This window comes from Pelophylax lessonae, assembly GCF_965119305.1.
Source record: "Pelophylax lessonae genome assembly, chromosome: 2".
NCBI classification, from domain to species: Eukaryota; Metazoa; Chordata; class Amphibia; order Anura; family Ranidae; genus Pelophylax; species Pelophylax lessonae.
Window position 1 is genome coordinate 203683913 of NC_138769.1, and position 19723 is coordinate 203703635.

Consider the following 19723-nt stretch of genomic DNA (forward strand, 5'->3'; position numbering starts at 1 on the left):
AAGTGTACCTGTGAAGTTTCAGCTCAGTAGCATGTCCAGAACCAGAAAAAAAATTAGAATTAGGGTTAGGGCTAGGGTTAGGGTTAGGGCTAGGGTTAGGGTTATTTTTAGTGCTTAGGGTTAGACGGTTAGGGTTAGAGGCGTAGGGGTAGGTTTACTAACTCTAACCCTAAGTATCTCACCGTAACCCTAACCCTAGCCCCTAACACTAAACCTAACCCTAACCCTAACCCTTAAAGCCCAGTTCCTGTCCCATTTTGGTCGGTTCTGGTCTGTTTGCGGTGCGTTAAACGGGGAGTTTGGTTTGTCACTGTGAAGCGGGCGTAACTCTTACACTACCTGATCGATACAACATCATACCTGATCGTATACACACACTGGATGTTTTAAAGCACGTTATTCTAAACAATTTAGGAATTTTAGGTGATTTATGCCCTTTATGGAATAAAACCCGACTCTGCGTCAACTATGTAATTTTCCATGGGAGTTTTGCCATGGATCCCCCTCCGGCATGCCACAGTCCAGGTGTTTGTCCCCTTGAAACAACTTTTCCATTACTATTGTGGCCAGAAAGAGTCCCTGTGGGTTTTAAAATTCGCCTGCCTATTAAAGTCTATGGAGGTTCGCAATGTTCGCCGGTTCGCGAACATTCGCTGATGTTCGCGTTCGCCGTTCGCGAACGGCGAATTTTATGTTCGCGACATCACTACTGATGTGCACCTCTCCTTTAAAACAAATTGAGGTGAGGGGGGAAAAGGAGAGGTTCAGGAGCTCATGGAGGACGTTATAGAGAGGTAGAAAAACACAGTAAGAATCGACTTAATAAAAAATAGATTACACAAGTAGTGGATGTGTAGGGATTAGTTTTTAAAAATTAGGATATACTTTAGTGTCACTTAACAGTTTCTCCACTCACAGGCAAGTATATATATATATATACATATATGTATATACATATATATACACACATATATATACATATTACTACATGCATAAACATTTGCCCCATACCCTGTACATAACTGCATTTTGCAATGCACCTGAATGTTTTCATTTTAGCCAGAATGCCATTACTATTTCTTGGTCTGTGCTTTATATACATTTTATATCATTTTTTTTTAACACACCTGATTTTAATTTGGTAGAGGAGAAGAGCAAAAAATCCAGTGTTTTTATCTGCCTTTACAAAATTACAGCAGCCTCAGAAATTTACAGCAAAGTAACCAGCTTGTTCTCGTAACTATATAGATAACACTTAATTGTACTTTTTATGTGACACAGTGGAGCTGTAGATTCCAGTGAAAAGGTCTCCCTTAAAGATTAATTGTTCTTAAAGTGGAGATTGTGGTTGATGCTAGCCACCTGGAAATAATGTGATAGTGTATTTTCTTGTTTTATTGAAACTTGTTATCTCAATAGTGTTACTGCAGTCAGATTTATATTTAAAAAGGACATTATTGCTTTGTGAGAATTAGTTGGGGATCAATAAAAAATTAGAGTATTTCTATAAACATTAGATCTTTGTAACTTTTTTTACGGATTGGTTCAGGGGGGATCCATTTATCCAATATGCTTTACAGTATGTGTGCAGCAGGATAACTCTAATAATAATATAGCTGCAGACTTCTATTGTGGGTAGCCAACTTTTGCACCGAAGCAGGCTAAGGTGCCCTTTCTATGCAAGATCAATTAATAAATGCCACACGTACAGATTTATTGACTTTATTGGGCTGATCTTACCTGGAGACTACTATAGACATGTATAAAGGCAATGGTTAACTGCACATCCTGTTTATGGGTAATCTTATTACAAGCAAAATAAATGTATGCCTGTGTCCCCTGACTTGCTTCTAGGGAAGTGAAACTGAATCTAGTCAAAGTTATTGTGAATTGGGTCTCTGCTATGGAAGGGGGGGGGGGGGGGTGCACTAAATGCTATGGAAGGTGTAGTGGTCAAATAATAGCATATTTTATCAGAAGCTTCTGAGAGATGTGTTTTTTGACAGATTCCTTGTAAAAACTCCTGATTGCTTTCCTTCAGGACCAAGGACACCTCTGCAGCAGCATGTACATCTCTCTTAAAGTGGAAGTAAACTTCCTTTGATTACTTTTATGACTTTTACCTAAAGGGAAGGCACCCATGCTGTTCCTTCAGAGCCCTGTGCCGTGAGCAGTGGTTGCAAGGCGCATGCGCGGGAGTGACTTCATTGCAGCTCCGGCCAGTTACAGAGCCGGAGTCTGTGAACCTGGAAACAATACAGGTGAAAATTGGAGCGCCTACAGCACTGACCTTTCGGCGTGGGAGGGCTTAGTTTTAAGGGAAGTTTAACATAATGTGCTAGTATGTGATGCATACTAGCACATTATGACTTTACCTTGCAGGGTAAAACAACAACAACAAAAAAAACTTCCAGCGGTGTACAACCACTTTAAAGTATAACTATAAACAAAAAAAAAGTGATCTGGTGCATCTTTTCAGTTCTCATGCTGGCCATACACGTATAGATTTTCATCCGGAAATTTTCGTTTCAAGAAAATTCGTTTGATTTTCTAATCGTTAGTGGGGTTAAATCGATGTCCCTTTTCGACTGCAGCGACGGGAAAATTCGTAGGGGCAGAAGGGAAAACTTTTCTCGATCAACGAATTTTCGGGCAGTATATGTGGTTATCGTTCAGAAATTACATTCATTTTAAAATTATATGTTAAAAGCAAAAGACAATTTTCGAACGACATTCGTCTATGCAAAGAATTTTCGTACGAATGTTCTACGAATATTCCCGTCCAAAAATCTATACGTGTATGGCCAGCATTAGATGTGATGGTTGTGTTGGCTTTTTTCAGATGAAGTACATTTTGAGTAAGTGGAGAAAAGTTTTTCTTAATCTTCTTCGTAACTCTTCCTGTGAACTGACCTGTGAGTGTTATCTTCATTCTGTATCCTTTCAGCCCCCATATATAGTAATGGAGCAGCTAAACAAAGATAAACATGCTTATAGCTCAGCCTTTCATGGCAGCCATTGCTCCCTACATAGATACAGGGGAGGAGTATGTATAGCCACTAGGGATAAGCTCAGGCATGTTCAAATCCTTGTCCGAACTAGAGTAATCCCACCAGGAGGTTGTCCATTTACTTAGCTAATTATAAGTGGCTGCGCATTTGCTGCCCAGCAGCCCCATGTATACACAGCCTTTGTATATGTGCAGATACTGGGCGAGGAATGTCTTGCTTATGGCTGGAACAGTACAGACGACAGCTGTTTGGTGGTGTCACTCAGGTGAGTCTAAACATGCCTGAGCTCATCCCTGGTAGCCACCCAAGGACAGGAAGTGTAGGACGAGAATAAAGGGAAAAAAAAGCCTAAAAAGGCTACTTAATGCAGCCATCTATTCTAGGAACGGTCAAACAACAATACATTGCATTTATGTTTTTATATATGTTTAGAGAGGTTTTTGGAGGGAAAGTTAAAAAAAGGCTTAAATTGTCATCCACCCAAACATTTTGCAGCTATATATATATATATATATATATATATATATATATATATATACACATATATAGTATCTCACAGAAGTGAGATACTGCTACAATGTAAAGTAGTGAATGTACAGCCTGTCCCCCCAAAATAACACAACACAGCCATTAATGTCTAAACCACTGGCAACAAAAGTGAGGACACCCCTAAGTGAAAATGTCCAAATTGGGCCTAAAGTGTCAATATTTTGTGTGGCCACCATTATTTTCCAGCATTCCCCTAACCCTTTTAGGCATGGAATTCACCAGAGCTTCACAGGTAGCCACTAAAGTCCTCTTACACTTCTCCATGACGACATCATGGAGCTGGTGGATGTTGGAGACTGTGCGCTCCTCCTCCTTCCTTTTGAGGATGCCCCACAGATGCTCAATAGGGTTTAGGTCTGGAGACATGCTTGGCCAGTCCATCACCTTTACCCTCAGCTTCTTTAGCAAGGCAGTGTTCGTCTTGGAAGTGTGTTTGGGGTCGTTATCATGTTGGAATACTGCCCTGTGGCCCAGAGGGGATCATGCAATGCTTCAGAAGGTCACAGTACATGTTGGCATTCATGGTTCCCTCAATGAACTGTAGCTCCCCAGTGCTGGCAGCACTCATGCAGCCCCAGACCATGACACTCCCACCTGACTGTAGGCAAGACACACTTGTCTTTGTACTCCTCACCTGGTTGCTGCCACACATGCTTGACACCATCTGAACCAAATAAGTTTTGCCTTGGTCTCATCAGACCACAGGACATGGTTCCAGTAATCCATGTCCTTAGTCTGCTTGTATCAGCAAACTGTTTGTAGGCTTTCTTCTGCATCATCTTTAGAAGAGGCATCCTTCTGGGATGACAGCCATGCAGACCAATTTGATGCAGTGTGCAGTGTATGGTCTGAGCACTGACAGGCTGACCCCCCCACCCCTTGAACCTCTGCAGCAATGCTGGCAGCACTCATACATCTATATCCCAAAGACAACCTCTGGATATGACACTGAGCACATGCACTCATTTTCTCTGGTAGACCACGGCGAGGCAAGTTCTGAGTGGAACCTGTCCTGTTAAACCGCTGTATGGTCTTGGCCACCGTACTGCAGCTCAGTTTGAGTCTTGGCAATCTTCTTATAGCCTAGGCAATCCTTATGTAGAGCAACAATTCTTTTTTAGACAGTTCTTTTCCACGAGGTGCCATGTTGAACTTCCAGTGACCAGTATGAGAGAGTGAGAGTGATAACACCAAATTTAACACACCTGCTCCCATTCACACCAGAGACCTTGTAACACTAATGAGTGCGTGAATTCTGTGCTGCATGATACAATTCAACATGATGAACTCTTAGATGGGCTCAAAGATTAGACGTATCTTTGGTTTTTGCAGTTATTGATCCCATGCTTACATTGTTTTTGCAAGTGTTGCACAGTGCTGCTGATTTTCCTGGAGATGGAGAAGAGAAATTGTCCCAGACCACACTTTTAAATTTTCTATCTCCATTGAAACTTATAAAAAATATATAAGCTTAAAAAAATGGCTGGCTGGCACCCTGTGAGTGGCTGGCACCCTGTGGTGGGTGGGTGGCTGGCTGACACCCTTTGGTGGGTGGCTGACACCCTTTGGTGGGTGGCTGGCTGGCACCCTTTGGCGGCTAGTTGGCAACCTCTGGGGGCTGGCTGGCACCCTGGTCACTGTACTGTGATTTGATAAGAACTTAAGAAATCACTCACTGTCCTGACTGTGCACTGCATGCAGAGACTCCGCGGCGGGTGTAAAACACACTGTGTGCGCACATGTGAGACTCCAAACGAGGCTGAGGGAGGCGGCCTAAAATGGGCGCAGAAGCTGTCCCAGACTCCCAGTGCGCAGAGGCGCGTGGCACAATATACGCGATAACGTCACGGCAATATCGGTAACCGCCGGGGCCAATTCCGATATATCGGGGAAAGTGCATATTGACCCCCGATATATCGGTGTTGCTGATAATTGGTCGATCTCTAGTTATAATACCTTTTAGGTGGATAACTATTTAAGCCTTCCATACAAATAGTACTTACAAAGGCATTATCTCCACCATTTTAATTAAATGGATTATATACAGTACTGACACAGTCAGAGCTGCCACTCTGATGTCTGATCTCATTACTGATGGAGGAATAATAAAGCAGCAGCAAATGTCTAGGAACCATCAATCCACATGAAGGAAGATTCACACACTGCAGGTTTTCAGGTACAGCTTCCTCTCCAGCAAGCCCTCAGAAGAACAGTGAGCAGCACTGTCGGGACATCATCCAATCTTACACCAAATCTCATGAGGCTTGCATTGAGAAGTGCAGTGTCTGAGATCTCACACTTCAGATATGCAGCTATGAGGCTGAAGACACGGGAATTAAACTGCTATTTTTAATGTAGAATTCAAGACCCAATAAAAATTTACAGTTTACTTGTTAGGCACAATTTACATTTTTAAATATTCCCTAAAAAAAAAAAAAAAAACAATACAAAAGCTTTACTTTTTTATTTCAGGTCCACTTTAATTGCATTTAAAAATACTAAAAAAATGTGACTATTTGCTTTCTCTTGTAGGGTGAGGTTTTACCCGATGGTGCTTTGTGCAATTTCCAAGCATGGTGGCTAACATACTTTGGTAAGTTTCTATTTTTGCCCAACTTTGGTATAACTAGTGAGACAACCTTATCAATCATTCAAAGCTGAAGGTTTTTTTTCTACAGCACCAGGAACATAATGAAATGTGTTTCATATCCAGCTGGCTACAGCATAACATAGAAATGTTCTCCCCACTGCTGCCTGGTACTCACTACAAAGCTGATCTTTTGGTGCTGTGAGGGTTAACATCAGCCAGTGAGTGTGAAAGAGTTGCTGGAAAGGGATAGTATGAGTTCTAAGAACAGAGGAGGCAGAAGAAAGGGACAGTTGATCAGGGCATCTTTTTTTACACTCACAGTGACTAATCCCTGCAGTGTTGAAAGATCAATGCCATGGGAGGACCGGGTGACAGTGGGGTGCCTAATAGCTGGATAGCAAAAAAGAATAAGATTGTAAACTCTATTTTTTTAAATAACCAACTAACAAACATGTTCTACTTACCTGCTCCATGCAGTGGTTTTGCCCAGCGTAGAGTGTATTGGGACATAGCAGCTGCAGGGGTACAGCTGCTGCTCCCAATCTTACATGTGTGTGGATGCAGTAGCAAGGCCCTAAACACAGACATTGACCATCTAGTCACAGTGTCCCCGATGATCATTACATTAGTAACAGTGTCATCAGACCAGTGTAGCCAGCAACGATGTTCCTTATCACCACCACACCAGTGTCACAGTCACAAGAGCTAGTACAGCCATTAACAGTGTCCCTGTTCTCCACTACATCAATACAGCATCACTAGTGCAGCTAGCAGCAGCGTTCCTGATCACTGCTACACCAGTGCAATGTTGCCTCTGTCTGCCGCCTGTACTGCCTCTGGCCGGTTTATTTTTTTTACCACGTTTCTGCCCGCTGTCTGGACCGAACCTTTGCCTGTTTATTGACCATGTCTCTTTCTGTCACATGAATTGACCCATCTGCTCATCCCCGCTGACTACATTTCTGAGAGACGCCAGTCCCAGCCTTCCTCTGTAGACTGCATCTAGTGGAACCACAGGAACTCTTTTATTCACCCTTGGTAAACCTCTTGGCCAGGGAACATGGCATTCCTGAGAGCAGCCACACCGTACACATTCCTGGGATGGAAAGATGGCAGGCAGATTACCTCAGTCGGACCAAAGGGAGTGGTCCCTTCATCCGGAGGTGTTTCATCAACTGTGTCTCTGGTGGGGCCCCCCCACCGAGGCGTCTCGGATCAACAGAAAGTTGCAGAGGTTTGTGGCTCGGTCAAGGGATCCTCTGGTGGACACCACAGACGCACTGGTGGCCCCGTGGGGTCAGTATTATCGGATTTACTCCTTCTCTCCCCTCAAGCTCCTGCCAAGACTTCTACACAGGATCACGGCAGAAGGGATTCCGGTCATCTAAGTGACTCTGGACTGGCCTCGCTGGGCTTGGTACGCTGATCTTGGGCGGCTGGTCACCGATGTTCCTTGGAAGCTTCCTCTCAGGGAAGATCTGCTGTCCCAAGGACCAATCTTCCATTGACTTTGATGGCCTGGCTGTTGAACGCCAGGTGCTGAAGATTTATCTGAGTCGGTGATTCCAGCCTGTTAAAAGCTAGGAAATCTACTTCTACGAAGATCTACCATCGTATGTGGTGTGAGTCTCCTGGGGTTCATCCTCGCTCTTTTTCAGTGGCTCGGATCTTGACCTTCCTTTAAGGAGGGGTTGAGCAGAAACTGGCATTGAGTATTTCCAAGGCTCAGATGTCGGTTTTAGCGGTCTTCTTTCAACAGCCCTTGGCAACACACTCACTGGTGCGTACTTTTCTTTAGGTAGTTCAGCACTTGGCTCCTCCAGTGCGGTCCTTGTTCCCGCCTTGGGACCTCAATTTGGTGCTCTCAGTCCTCCAGGAACCTACTTTTGAGAATCTTTGGGAGATTCCCCTGCTTACGCTGTCCCAGAAGGTGGCCTTTTTGGTGCCTATGACCTCTGATAGGTGCAGGGTGTTGGACTTGGCAGCGTTATCCTGTCGTTCACCATACTTAGTTGTTCACAGAGATAAGGTGGTTCTTCGCCCCTGTCCATCTTCCTTCCAAAGTTTGTCTGATTTTAATTTGAATGAAGATTTTGTGTTGCCTGCCCTGTGTCCAAGGCCAAAACATCCGAAGGAAATTGCTTTGCATGCCTTGGATGTGGTCCGGGCGATTAGGGTGTACCTGGCAGATACAGAGTCTTTTAGGAAATCAGACTCACTATTTGTGCTCACTGATGGGCCTCAGAAAGGGTTGTCCGCTTCCTCTGCGACCATTTCCAGATGGATCAGATGGATAGCGATTCAGGCCTATTCCAGCAAGGGTCAGATTCCTCCTTTCCCTTTCTCTTTCTCAAGGACATAGATTTAAAGGTATATTAAAATATTTGAAAACATCTGAGGGGTGTACTCACTTTTGTGAGATAACGTGTGTGTGTATATGTATATGTATATATATATATATATATATATATATATACACACACACACACACACACACACACACACACACACACAGTATTTCACAAAAGTAAGTACACTCCTCACATTTTTGTAAATATTTTATTATATTTTTTCATGTGACAACACTGAAGAAATTACACTTTGCTACAATTTAAAGTAGTTAGTGTACAGCTTATATATGTAATGTTCTGGTACCTCTGGTACCCTTGTCTCCATATTTCTCCTCTGCTAATTGCGTCCCATCTTGTGTAACAAGGGACGCATATACCTTTAAGACCGGATGACATCATTGCCGAGCGCTGCTATGAGCGGCTATTTCAATCGCCGGTTTGCTCTCACTCATCGCTCGTTCAAACCACATGCTCACCGCACCTACTCCTGTGAAGTCGGAGCTGCTGACATTCTCCCTTGCTGAACTGAAGCCGAAAACCTCGCTGGTGATCCGTATCTCGCTACGGGATCACCTCTCTCCAATGGACACTGTTACTACTAACCTATCTAAGTGATAAGTACCCCACAGGGGATTCTTACTAACCAATCTCCTACTGTCATCTACTGCAATTACCAAGACTATCTGTATCTATCCACTATCATCTGCATAGACTGTTAGCTCTTGGGACTACCTTCAACTATCCTTGCACTAGGTTACTCTGTCTAAGTATACTCCATCTGTGTCCTCTTACCATCTGCACTATACTTGACATCAGAACCTATCTGCTTTACCATCACCTGCAACTCTCCTAATACTACTTCTAGTGCTCACCATACAATAGCCTGTCTCTCATCTATACATCCTCATATATTCTATCCCTCCATTAAACATCTATTAATATATATATGGTATATAACAGGCTGTACACGGTGATGAAGTCCTGAGAGTTGGATATGTTTGTTCAACAGATTCTCTACAAGGCTACTGAGTGTAATAATTCTGCAGCTGTAAATCCATCCACTAACAAAAACGCATGAACGTTACAGATTGAACGAGCCTTTAAAAAAAATATGGATTCAGCAGAATTATCCACTCATGTACTACAATTAAAACGGCAAGTAGATGCATTGATCCTTGCGCTTACAGAGGTACAAAATGAAAATCAGACCTTGAGACAGCAGCTTGGCCGTCTCACACAGCCTCCTGCTGCTCAGCCCCGTGAGCCTAAGATAAACCCTCCTATAGTGTTTTCTGGTGATCGGAGCAAATTCCGTGAATTTAAAAACGCATGTCGATTGTTTTTTATGTTAAAACCTCTAACCTACACCACTGACCAAATTAAGGTTTGTACCATCATCTCCTATTTAACGGGTGAACCCCGGGCCTGGGCAGATGCTCTCTTTGAAAAGGATGATCCACTCCTTAATTCTTATCCCTTATTTCTAGCACAACTTGCTAGTTTATATGAAGACCCCAACAAGCAGAGTACCGCTGATACCCAATTACGGGCCTTAAAACAAGGAAGGAGACCTGTTGAAGATTTCGTGGCGAATTTTAAAAGATGGTCCCCTGATTCAGGGTGGAACGACACATCTTTGCGAACGCAGTTTAGACTCGGCCTATCTGAGGCCGTTAAAGACGAGCTCGCCCGAGCGGATTTACCTGGCACTCTAGAGGGACTGATACAGACCAGTATCAATATTGACAGACGACTACGAGAAAGAAAGGCTGAGAAGATGGGCTCACCATTTTCCAGTCCTTCTCGGATGTTGCCTGCTGACCCTACTCCTATGGAAGTAGGAATGATACGCCCACCTCTGACCCTTTCTGAACGTGCCAGGAGGAAAACCGAACATCTTTGCATGTACTGCGCATCCCCGAATCATTTGGTAAACGGCTGTCCTCTTGTCCGCAGAAAAGAGGGTGAGTGTTCAAATGTCTTGCTAGAGGGACTCACAACTTCCTTTTCTAATCCTTACCTTTTTGTTCAATTAACATTGCAGTGGGACCAAACTAGGATCACCACCAAGGCTATGATTGACACCGGATCTTGTGGAAACTACATTGACATTTGTTTTGTCTCCCTTAATAAAATACCTATTGTTTCAAAACCCAAACCTGTCTCCGTTAGTTTTATTAACGGTACCCCTTTATCCTCTGGTCCTATCACCAGTCAGACACAGGCACTTCTTGTAACTGCTGACGAGTCTCATGTGGAGACCACCACCTTTGATGTATTAACTTCACCACATTTTCCAATCATTTTGGGACTTCCCTGGTTACACATACATCAACCAATCATCGATTGGAAAACAAGAACGTTAGCCTTCTCTTCTCACTATTGTGAGACAACGTGTAACCTCCCCACACATGATAGGATCCTGTCTGTACTGCCGGATGACATTATTCCCCAGTGTTATCAGGATTTATCGGAGGTTTTCCTTGAGAAAAACGCTCAAATGCTACCTCCCCATAGGGACTATGATTGTTGTATCGATCTACTCCCTAATAGCAAGTTGCCTTTCGGACATGTTTATCCTCTCTCACAGGATGAACTCTCTCATCTTAAGGAGTATCTGGATGAGAACTTGGCAAAAGGATTCATCCGACCTTCTACTTCCTCCACTGCTGCTGGGCTCTTCTTCGTCCGCAATAAGGACTCTAGCCTTAGGCCTATCATTGATTTCAGACAATTAAATGCCATCACAATAAAGGATCGTTATCCTTTCCTGACAGACTCCATGGCAGCACACGTATGGGTAGGCTCCGCCTCCTCTCCTACCCTATAGGACCCCACTCCCATAAATCTTTGCTCCATACCAGGAGCCGTGTTCCTTTTTCGTCCTCCTCCTGCGAGAAGGAAGTCTTACCTTATAGGACGTCTATCGGTTTCAGGCGAGCTGGTGGCGTGTGGACCTTGTTGATGTCGGATGCCTCCTGTTTTATGTCCAGCAATCTCGATATTTATCGGGTGGACCCGGGCAATATTATTTTAAAATGCTGAAGATGCCGTAAATCCTGAATGAGAGGTGGGCTGCATTGATGGCCAATACGTCCTTGCTATTGAGCGGATAGGCCCTGGTGCCCTGTCACACACGCATGAATTCATCCAGGCCTGAGACTGTTCGTTTATCGTCATGGTGGTAAAGTATAAAACTTTCTTTTGGTTTCATTGCATTTCCTGTTTGTGCGGTGGAGCGCTCCTGCGTTCCAGATCGTCGCTTAGGCTCCTCCCCCTGCCTCGCTGGACCTTCAATTGGTTGTCCAGGATGAGGCTTGGCCCTGGTATCGTCTGCGCATGCGCGCGCATCGCTCCCGATCTCCTATGACGATATTGCGTCGTTTCGGGCGTGGCTTTGCGGCGCCCGGGAGATTTAAGCAGCTGTCATTCCTGTTTACAATGGGATGTCTGCGGGCGTTGCGGTGGCTTCCCCGTGCTGTTTCTCTGCTCTTCAGCGGTGAGTCATGCTTTGATCCAGGTGCCATTTGGGGTAAAAGGTTGGTGTGGAGACGAAAGTCAGTACATGTATGCTTACTTTCTTCCTGTGCAGGCTTTTGCTTCTATCTGCAAATGGATGCTTCACCACCCCCCGGTGGCCAGTCCCTGCGCAACAGGTGAGCTAGTTTTTCTTAACCCTTACCTGCTTGCGTTGGCTGGTGGAATGGAGCCTAAGTGTGTTTTTCTTTCCCTATTTAGCCCTTTTAGGTCTGACCAACGCCCTATTTCTGGATCAAAGGATCGTTCTCCTTCAGCCCATCGGCATTCTTCATCAAAGTCTGGTCATAGGTCTAGCTCCAGGTCTAAACGACATGAGCACACTTCCAGTTCAGTCGCTCCGCGGCAATCCCGCCATTCTGACCGCAGTTCAGGGAAATCATGCTGGGGCTGTCGAGCCCATATCCCTGAGGATAGATCCCTATGTGATACCTGTTATTCCAGGGTTTTGAGGGAAAAGCAAGACACTGCACAACCAGTGGAGGCTATGGTCAGGCGGATTGTAAAAGAATCCCTTAGAGATTGGGATTCGAGCAGGCTTTCGGGTCACTCTTCAGAGGCTCCTGGTTTCCTCCCAAGGGATGAAGTGGAGCCAGGTACTTCCCAACCAAGTCGTCTGTCAGAAGATTCTACAGACAGTGAAGATGATTTGGTAGACCAGAATGTAGGTTTTGAACTTGCTATGGTCCCACCGCTAGTTAAGGCGGTTAAGGAGGCATTAAAATGGGAAGATCCAGCTGAGTCCCCAGCTAAACAGAAGAAATACTTCAAACATCTCAAAAAAGAGCGTTCCCATTTTCCCCTCCTAGGGGAATTGGGAGAAATTATTACAGACGAGTGGCAGGGAGTTGAAAAGAGAAACTCTTTGTCATCTAAGGTCTCCAGAATGTATCCCTTTAAGGATGATAAGGTGAAACATCTAGACTCCGCTCCCACGGTGGATGCGGCCTTGATGAGGTTGGTGAAACACGTAACCTTACCATTGGAAGACTCAGTCTCATTCAAAGACGCTCTTGACAGGCGGATTGACACAGATCTTAAGAAGATTTATCTCTCCGCAGGTATGGCGTGTAAGCCGGCTCTGGCTTTGGCAGCCACATCCAAGGCAATGGAAGCCTGGGTAGACAGCGTGGAGGCTACACTTCAGACTGTCTCCGAAGAGGTGGCCAGGAGTTCAGCCATTCAGGAGTTGAGACTGGCAACGGCTTTCTTGGGTGAGGCATCCATTGATATAATCCGCTTGGCGGCGCGGGTCATGCTGTCCTCTGTCACGGCCAAACGCGCCTTGTGGTTGCGCCCCTGGTTGGCCGACCCTGCCTCTAAGCAGGCCTGGTGCAAAATTCCCTTTGAGGGTTCCTCCCTCTTTGGTAATAAACTGGACAGTGCTATTACCCGTGCCACTGGTGGTAAATCTGGTTTCCTTCCCCAGGATCGCCGGTTGATAGATCAGAGAAGACCTCAAAACAGACAAAATCCTGATCGTGCCAGAGAGGCCCGTTTTTACAGGCCCGGTCGTGAGTTCAGGAAGAACTGGAAGCGCCCTCAGTCTACAGGGCAGAAGTTCTCCAAAGGAAAATCTTCAGCAAGCCGAGAGGCGACGAAGTCTTTTTGACATCGAACCTGTCCAGACGGTGCGGGTAGGCGCACGCTTGCTTCAGTTTGCGCACGTCTGGGCAGCCTCGATCGAAGATCAATGGGCCGTCAGAACCGTATCACACGGACATGTGTGGATTTTCGACAGAAGCCCCATTCTTCGCTTCATTCCTACGGCCTTACCCCGTTCAGAAGAGAAGAAGTCAACTCTTCTTACATATGTAGAATCCCTGGTTGCCCAGGGTGCGGCAGTGCCTGTCCCAACCGAGGAACGGTTCCAAGGCATCTACTCTCCGCTCTTCATGGTCTTGAAGAAAAGCGGCTCTTGGAGGCCGGTTATAGACCTAACACACCTAAACACCTTCATCAAGAAAGAGAGGTTCAGGATGGAAACACTTTTTACAATTCGGCAAGTGGTACAGCCAGAGGATTGGATGATATCCATAGACTTGAAAGATGCCTACTTTCACGTCCCAGTCGCAGCAGAAATGCAAAAATTTCTCCGATTTGCAGTGGGTCAGGTGCATCTTCAATTTACCTGTCTCCCTTTCGGGCTTACCACATCACCTCGAATCTTTTCCAAAATCTTACTGGCTGTAGTAGCCCTGATCAGAGCAAAAGGGATTCGTCTTTACCATTACTTGGACGACTTGCTCCTTCTGTCAGAACATCAGGATCAAATTCTGCTTCACAGATCTCAAGTAATTTCCACCCTTCAAGAGTTCGGGTGGCTCCTGAATTTGGAAAAAAGTCATCTGGAACCCACGAAGTCGTTGGTCTTCCTAGGGGCCCTCTTCAACACTTCCAGAGGCACTATCTCCCTTCCATTAGAGAAGATTCCGACAATTCGCAACAGGATTCGTCCGGCATTATCAGCCTCTCATCTCCGGGCGTCCCAGTGCATGAAGATAATTGGGACCATGGTTTCCACGGCTCCCATGGTGAAGTGGGCTCAGTGGAAGATGAGGCCCTTTCAGATGGGATTCCTCCAACAATGGAATTTCGAGAATCCAGAAGTCCTCATTCGGATAACTACGTCCATGAAGGACAGCTTAACCTGGTGGCTTCAGCGAAAGAATCTTTTAAACTGCCATTCAATCGTTGCAGCGTCCTGGTTGGTCATGACCTCGGACGCCAGCAGGACGGTATGGGGAGCGCATTGCCTGTCGGAGGTGGCCCAGGGCAGATGGGACTTCCCTACATACGGGGTGGTCTCGAATGTGCTGGAGCTTCGGGCAGCGTTCTGTGCTCTCCAGGCCTTTCAGCATCTGGCGACCGATGCCTCGGTCCTCCTAAGACTGGACAATACGACAGCCGTCGCCTACATCAAGAGACAAGGGGGCACCCGCAGTCCTTCTCTTCTGAAAGAAGTGAAACCTATTATGGATTGGGCTCAAAGACATCTGTCCAACTTGTCAGCCGCCTATCTTCCGGGTGCCCAGAACGTCCAGGCAGACTTCCTCTCGAGGTCTGCTCTGGACAACGAGTGGTCACTCCATCCAGAGACCTTCATATGGATCATGTCTCTAGGTTACCATCCAGAGGTAGATCTGTTCGCATCTCCAAGCAATGCCAAACTGGAGAGATTCTACACGGGGTAGACGCCCTGACGGATCATTGGAATTTTCAAACGGCCTATGCGTTTCCTCCAGTGCCAGTCATCTTCAAGTTTCTTCACAGACTCAGGACAGAGAGAGTGCAGATCATAGCGATTCTTCCCTTCTGGCCAAAGAGACCGTGGTTTCCTCTGTTGCTCCAGCTGAGCTGTCGGGACCCGATACCTCTGCCAGTCAGGCCGGACCTTCTGTCCCAAGGGCCTATTCTTCACCCCTGCCCAGCACAGCTTCATCTCATGGCATGGCTGTTGAGAGGGAAAGATTGAAAGCGCTCGGTTGTCCAAACGAGGCAATCGCTACAATGATGAGTGCCAGAAGACCCGGCACGAACAAGGTCTATGAAAAAATCTGGTCCAAGTTTAAGGATTATGTGGATAGCAGATCTAGCTCTGTCTCTGACCCAGGAATCCAGGATATTTTGGGCTTCCTCCAGTCCGGTCTGGACCTGTCATTGGCAGTAAGCTCCCTTCGGGTCCAAATTTCAGCCATTTCGGCCTTCACTGGGACTGCATGGGCGAAACACTCCCTGGTTCGCCAGTTCTTCAGAGGCGCTACTAGGTTAAGACCTCCTAGAAAGCCCAGGTTCCCTAAGTGGGATCTTCCTACGGTCTTGGAGTTTCTTTCCTCACTTACCTTGAATCAGAAGGATCCATTTTTCCTTAAAAACATCTCCATGAAAACAGCCTTTCTGGTGGCTATTACTTCGGCCAAACGGGTTTCTGAACTCGGTGCCTTGGGTTACAAGGAACCATTCCTTACGTTTTTCCCTGATCGAGTAGTATTGGTTCCGATGCTTGGCTCCAATCCGAAAGTAATGTCGGTATTCCATGTCAACCAGGAAATTGTCCTACCCACGTTCAAATCTCAAGATGAAAATTCTGTCCATCCTTTGGACGTGGGGGAAACTCTTCGGCTATATCTGGAGACTACAGCTCCTTTCCGCCAGTCAGACCATCTTTTTGTCCTCATCTGTGGAAAAAACAAGGGCAAACAAGCTTCCTCAAGATCTATAGCAAGTTGGATAGTTCAGACCATCCAGTGGGCATATAAAGCCAAGGGACTGGCTCCTCCAGAGGTGGTGACAGCTCATTCCACTAGAGGGATCTCTACGTCGTGGGCAGCTTCTCTTCATGTAGCTCCTGACGTGATTTGCAGAGCGGCTTCTTGGTCATCAATTCATACCTTTATGTCGCATTACTGTGTTGAACCGGCTTCTTTATCTTCGGTCAACTTTGGTTTAAAAGTCTTGTCTGTTGACGGTGCAAATTAAACCTTTTTCTGTTAAACCAGCAGTTACCCGCCCGGGTGTGTATGGCTAGTTATTTCCCATACGTGTGCTGCCATGGAGTCTGTCAGGAAAACGGAAAATTTATATCAATACTTACCGTAATTTTCCTTTCCTGATGGACTCCATGGCAGCAGGAGTCCCCTCCCATCTGCTGGAGTAGTTCTAGTTATGGAACACGGCTCCTGGTATGGAGCAAAGATTTATGGGAGTGGGGTCCTATAGGGTAGGAGAGGAGGCGGAGCCTACCCATACGTGTGCTGCCATGGAGTCCATCAGGAAAGGAAAATTACGGTAAGTATTGATATAAATTTTCCGTTTTACCTCTTATTCCTGAACTTATCGAACAGGTGCGTGGGGCTTCTTTCTTTTCAAAATTGGACCTAAAAGGGGCATACAATTTAATTCGAATCCGTAAAGGGGATGAATGGAAGACGGCATTCAGAACCAGATACGGACTGTTTGAGTACCTTGTAATGCCATTTGGGCTATGTAATGCTCCCGCAGCCTTCCAACGGTTTATAAATGAGATATTCCGAGACTTGCTTGATGTTTGTGTGGTAGTATATTTGGACGATATACTTATCTATTCTCATTCCTTACCTGAGCACATAAAACATGTGAGACTTGTGTTGTCAAGACTACTTGCACATAACTTATATGTTAAATCAAAGAAATGTTTGTTTCATAAAGAGGAAGTACTATTCCTAGGATATATTATATCTAAAAGTGGAATCAAAATGGACATGAGCAAAATATCCTGCATTCTGGATTGGCCTGTGCCAACCACTCGCAAAGCATTACAAAGGTTCCTAGGATTCTCTAACTACTATAGGAAATTCATTAAGAACTTCTCTGCGATTGTGAAACCTCTCACACAACTTACAAGCACGAAGAAACCATTTAATTGGTCAAAAGAAGCAAATGGAGCATTCTCTCTGCTGAAATCAAGCTTTACTACTGCCCCCATACTATGCCATCCAGACCCATCCCTTCAATACATCTTGGAGGTAGATGCGTCTAATATGGCAGTAGGAGCAGTTCTCTCACAACGACCAACAAACACCTCACCTCTTCACCCAGTTGCTTTCTTCTCAAAGTCATTAAGTAGCCCCGAGGTGAACTACCCAGTAGGTGAGAAGGAGTTATTAGCCATAAAACTGGCGTTAGAGAATTGGCGACATCTACTTGAGGGCACTCAATTGCCAATTCTGATATATACTGATCACAAAAACCTTCAATACCTTCAAACTAATAGAACTCTTTCCCACCGGCAGGTACGGTGGTCGTTATTCTTTCTGAGATTTAATATTTTAGTGACTTACACGCCCGCAGACAAAAATAAAAAAGTGGATGCACTCTCACGACTAGCCGAGAAAGATTGTACTGAGGTTCCCTCAGTTCCTATAATACCACTTGAACGTATTATCGGAGTCGTTCGCTCCCTGAAGGAGGAGATTTTGCACAGCATAGGATTGGACTCACCTCCACCACAACTAACTACTGACGCAGAAGGCTTCCTCTACTACAACGATAAATTATACATACCCCCTACTATGCGAACCAAGATCTTAGAATTGTCGCATGATGTACCTATGGCAGGACATATGGGTATGACTAAAACTCTCAATCTACTCACTAGGCAATTTTGGTGGCCAGACATGAAGACAACCGTCAAAAAGTTTGTTTCATCTTGTGATATCTGTGCAAGGTCTAAAATTGACAACACGAAACCATCGGGGTTACTTTGTAGTTTACCGATACCCCAGGTTCCGTGGGAAGTGGTATCCTTAGACTTCATAGTGGAACTACCACCTTCCAAAGGATTCAACACCATCTTGGTGTCAGTGGACCATCTGACCAAGATGGCACATTTCACTCCTATCCGAAAACTACCTTCATCCAAACAAACAGCGGAATTACTTGTGAAACATGTCTTTAAGTTACATGGTATTCCAAAAACACTGCTGTCTGACCGTGGTTCACAATTCATCTCAAAGTTTTGGCTAGCTCTATGTCAGATACTGCGAATAGAGCGTAACCTTACTTCTCCCTACCACCCTCAGACCAACGGACAGACAGAGAGAGTTAACCAGTGCATTGAACAGTACCTGCGTTGCTATACTTCGTATCTACAGGACGATTGGGCAGATCTCCTCCCGCTGGCGGAATTCGCCTATAACAACGCTACTCATAGCACTACTAAGCAAAGTCCGTTTTACCTGAATTATGGGTTTCATCCCACACTCCTTCCTCCACGTATCTTGCCATCAAGTAATCCAGTGGCATCTGATTATCTTGCCCAGATAAAGGATTCTCTGGGATTACTCAACAATGCCATATCCCATGCTCATAGCCAACAAAAGAAGTACTACGACCTACGTAGGAAACCCTCTCCCCAATATGCCATTGGCGATCTTGTTTGGCTTTCTACAAAAAATCTGAGACTAAAAATCCCTAGTAAAAAACTTGGACCTCTATTTCTGGGACCTTTTCCAATAGAGAAGCTTATTGGAAAAGCTGCAGTACAACTCACATTGCCAGTAGACCTCAAGATACATCCTGTCTTCCATGTGTCTCTACTGAAGCCCCATGTTCCTAACCAAGGAATAAGGCCTACTATCTCACCTCCACCTCCTGTACAAGTGGAAGGTGGAGAAGAATTTGAGATAAAAGAAATTTTGGATTCCCGTTTCAATAGAAGAAGACTCCAGTATCTTGTACGATGGAAGAACTATGGGCCCCAAGATGACACCTGGCTGGATACCTCCGATATACATGCCCCTAGACTGATTCGCAATTTCCACTCGAAATATCCGGAAAAACCAGTTCTAGAGGCCTTCCGGAGCCGGCCTTAAGGGGGGGGGGGTACTGTAATGTTCTGGTACCTCTGGTACCCTTGTCTCCATATTTCTCCTCTGCTAATTGCATCCCATCTTGTGTAACAAGGGACGCATATACCTTTAAGACCGGATGACATCATTGCCGAGCGCCGCTATGAGCGGCTATTTCAATCGCCGGTTTGCTCTCACTCATCGCTCGTTCAAACCACATGTTCACCGCACCTACTCCTGTGAAGTCGGAGCTGCTGACATTCTCCCTTGCTGAACTGAAGCCGGAAACCTCGCTGGTGATCCGTATCTCGCTACGGGATCACCTCTCTCCAATGGACACTGTTACTACTAACCTAT

The 19723-nt window shown here is 45.4% G+C and overlaps 1 protein-coding gene across 1 annotated transcript in view; it reads left to right on the top strand.

Annotated features, from left to right (window-relative positions):
• Positions 1-19723, top strand: part of LOC309545976 (cyclic AMP receptor-like protein A) — a 1007699-nt gene that overhangs the window by 210223 nt on the left and 777753 nt on the right. Inside the window, exon 5 of the mRNA XM_082245442.1 lies at positions 6093-6153. Within this exon, the coding sequence (XP_082101568.1) occupies positions 6093-6153 (61 nt within the window). The remainder of the gene's footprint in view (positions 1-6092; positions 6154-19723) is intronic.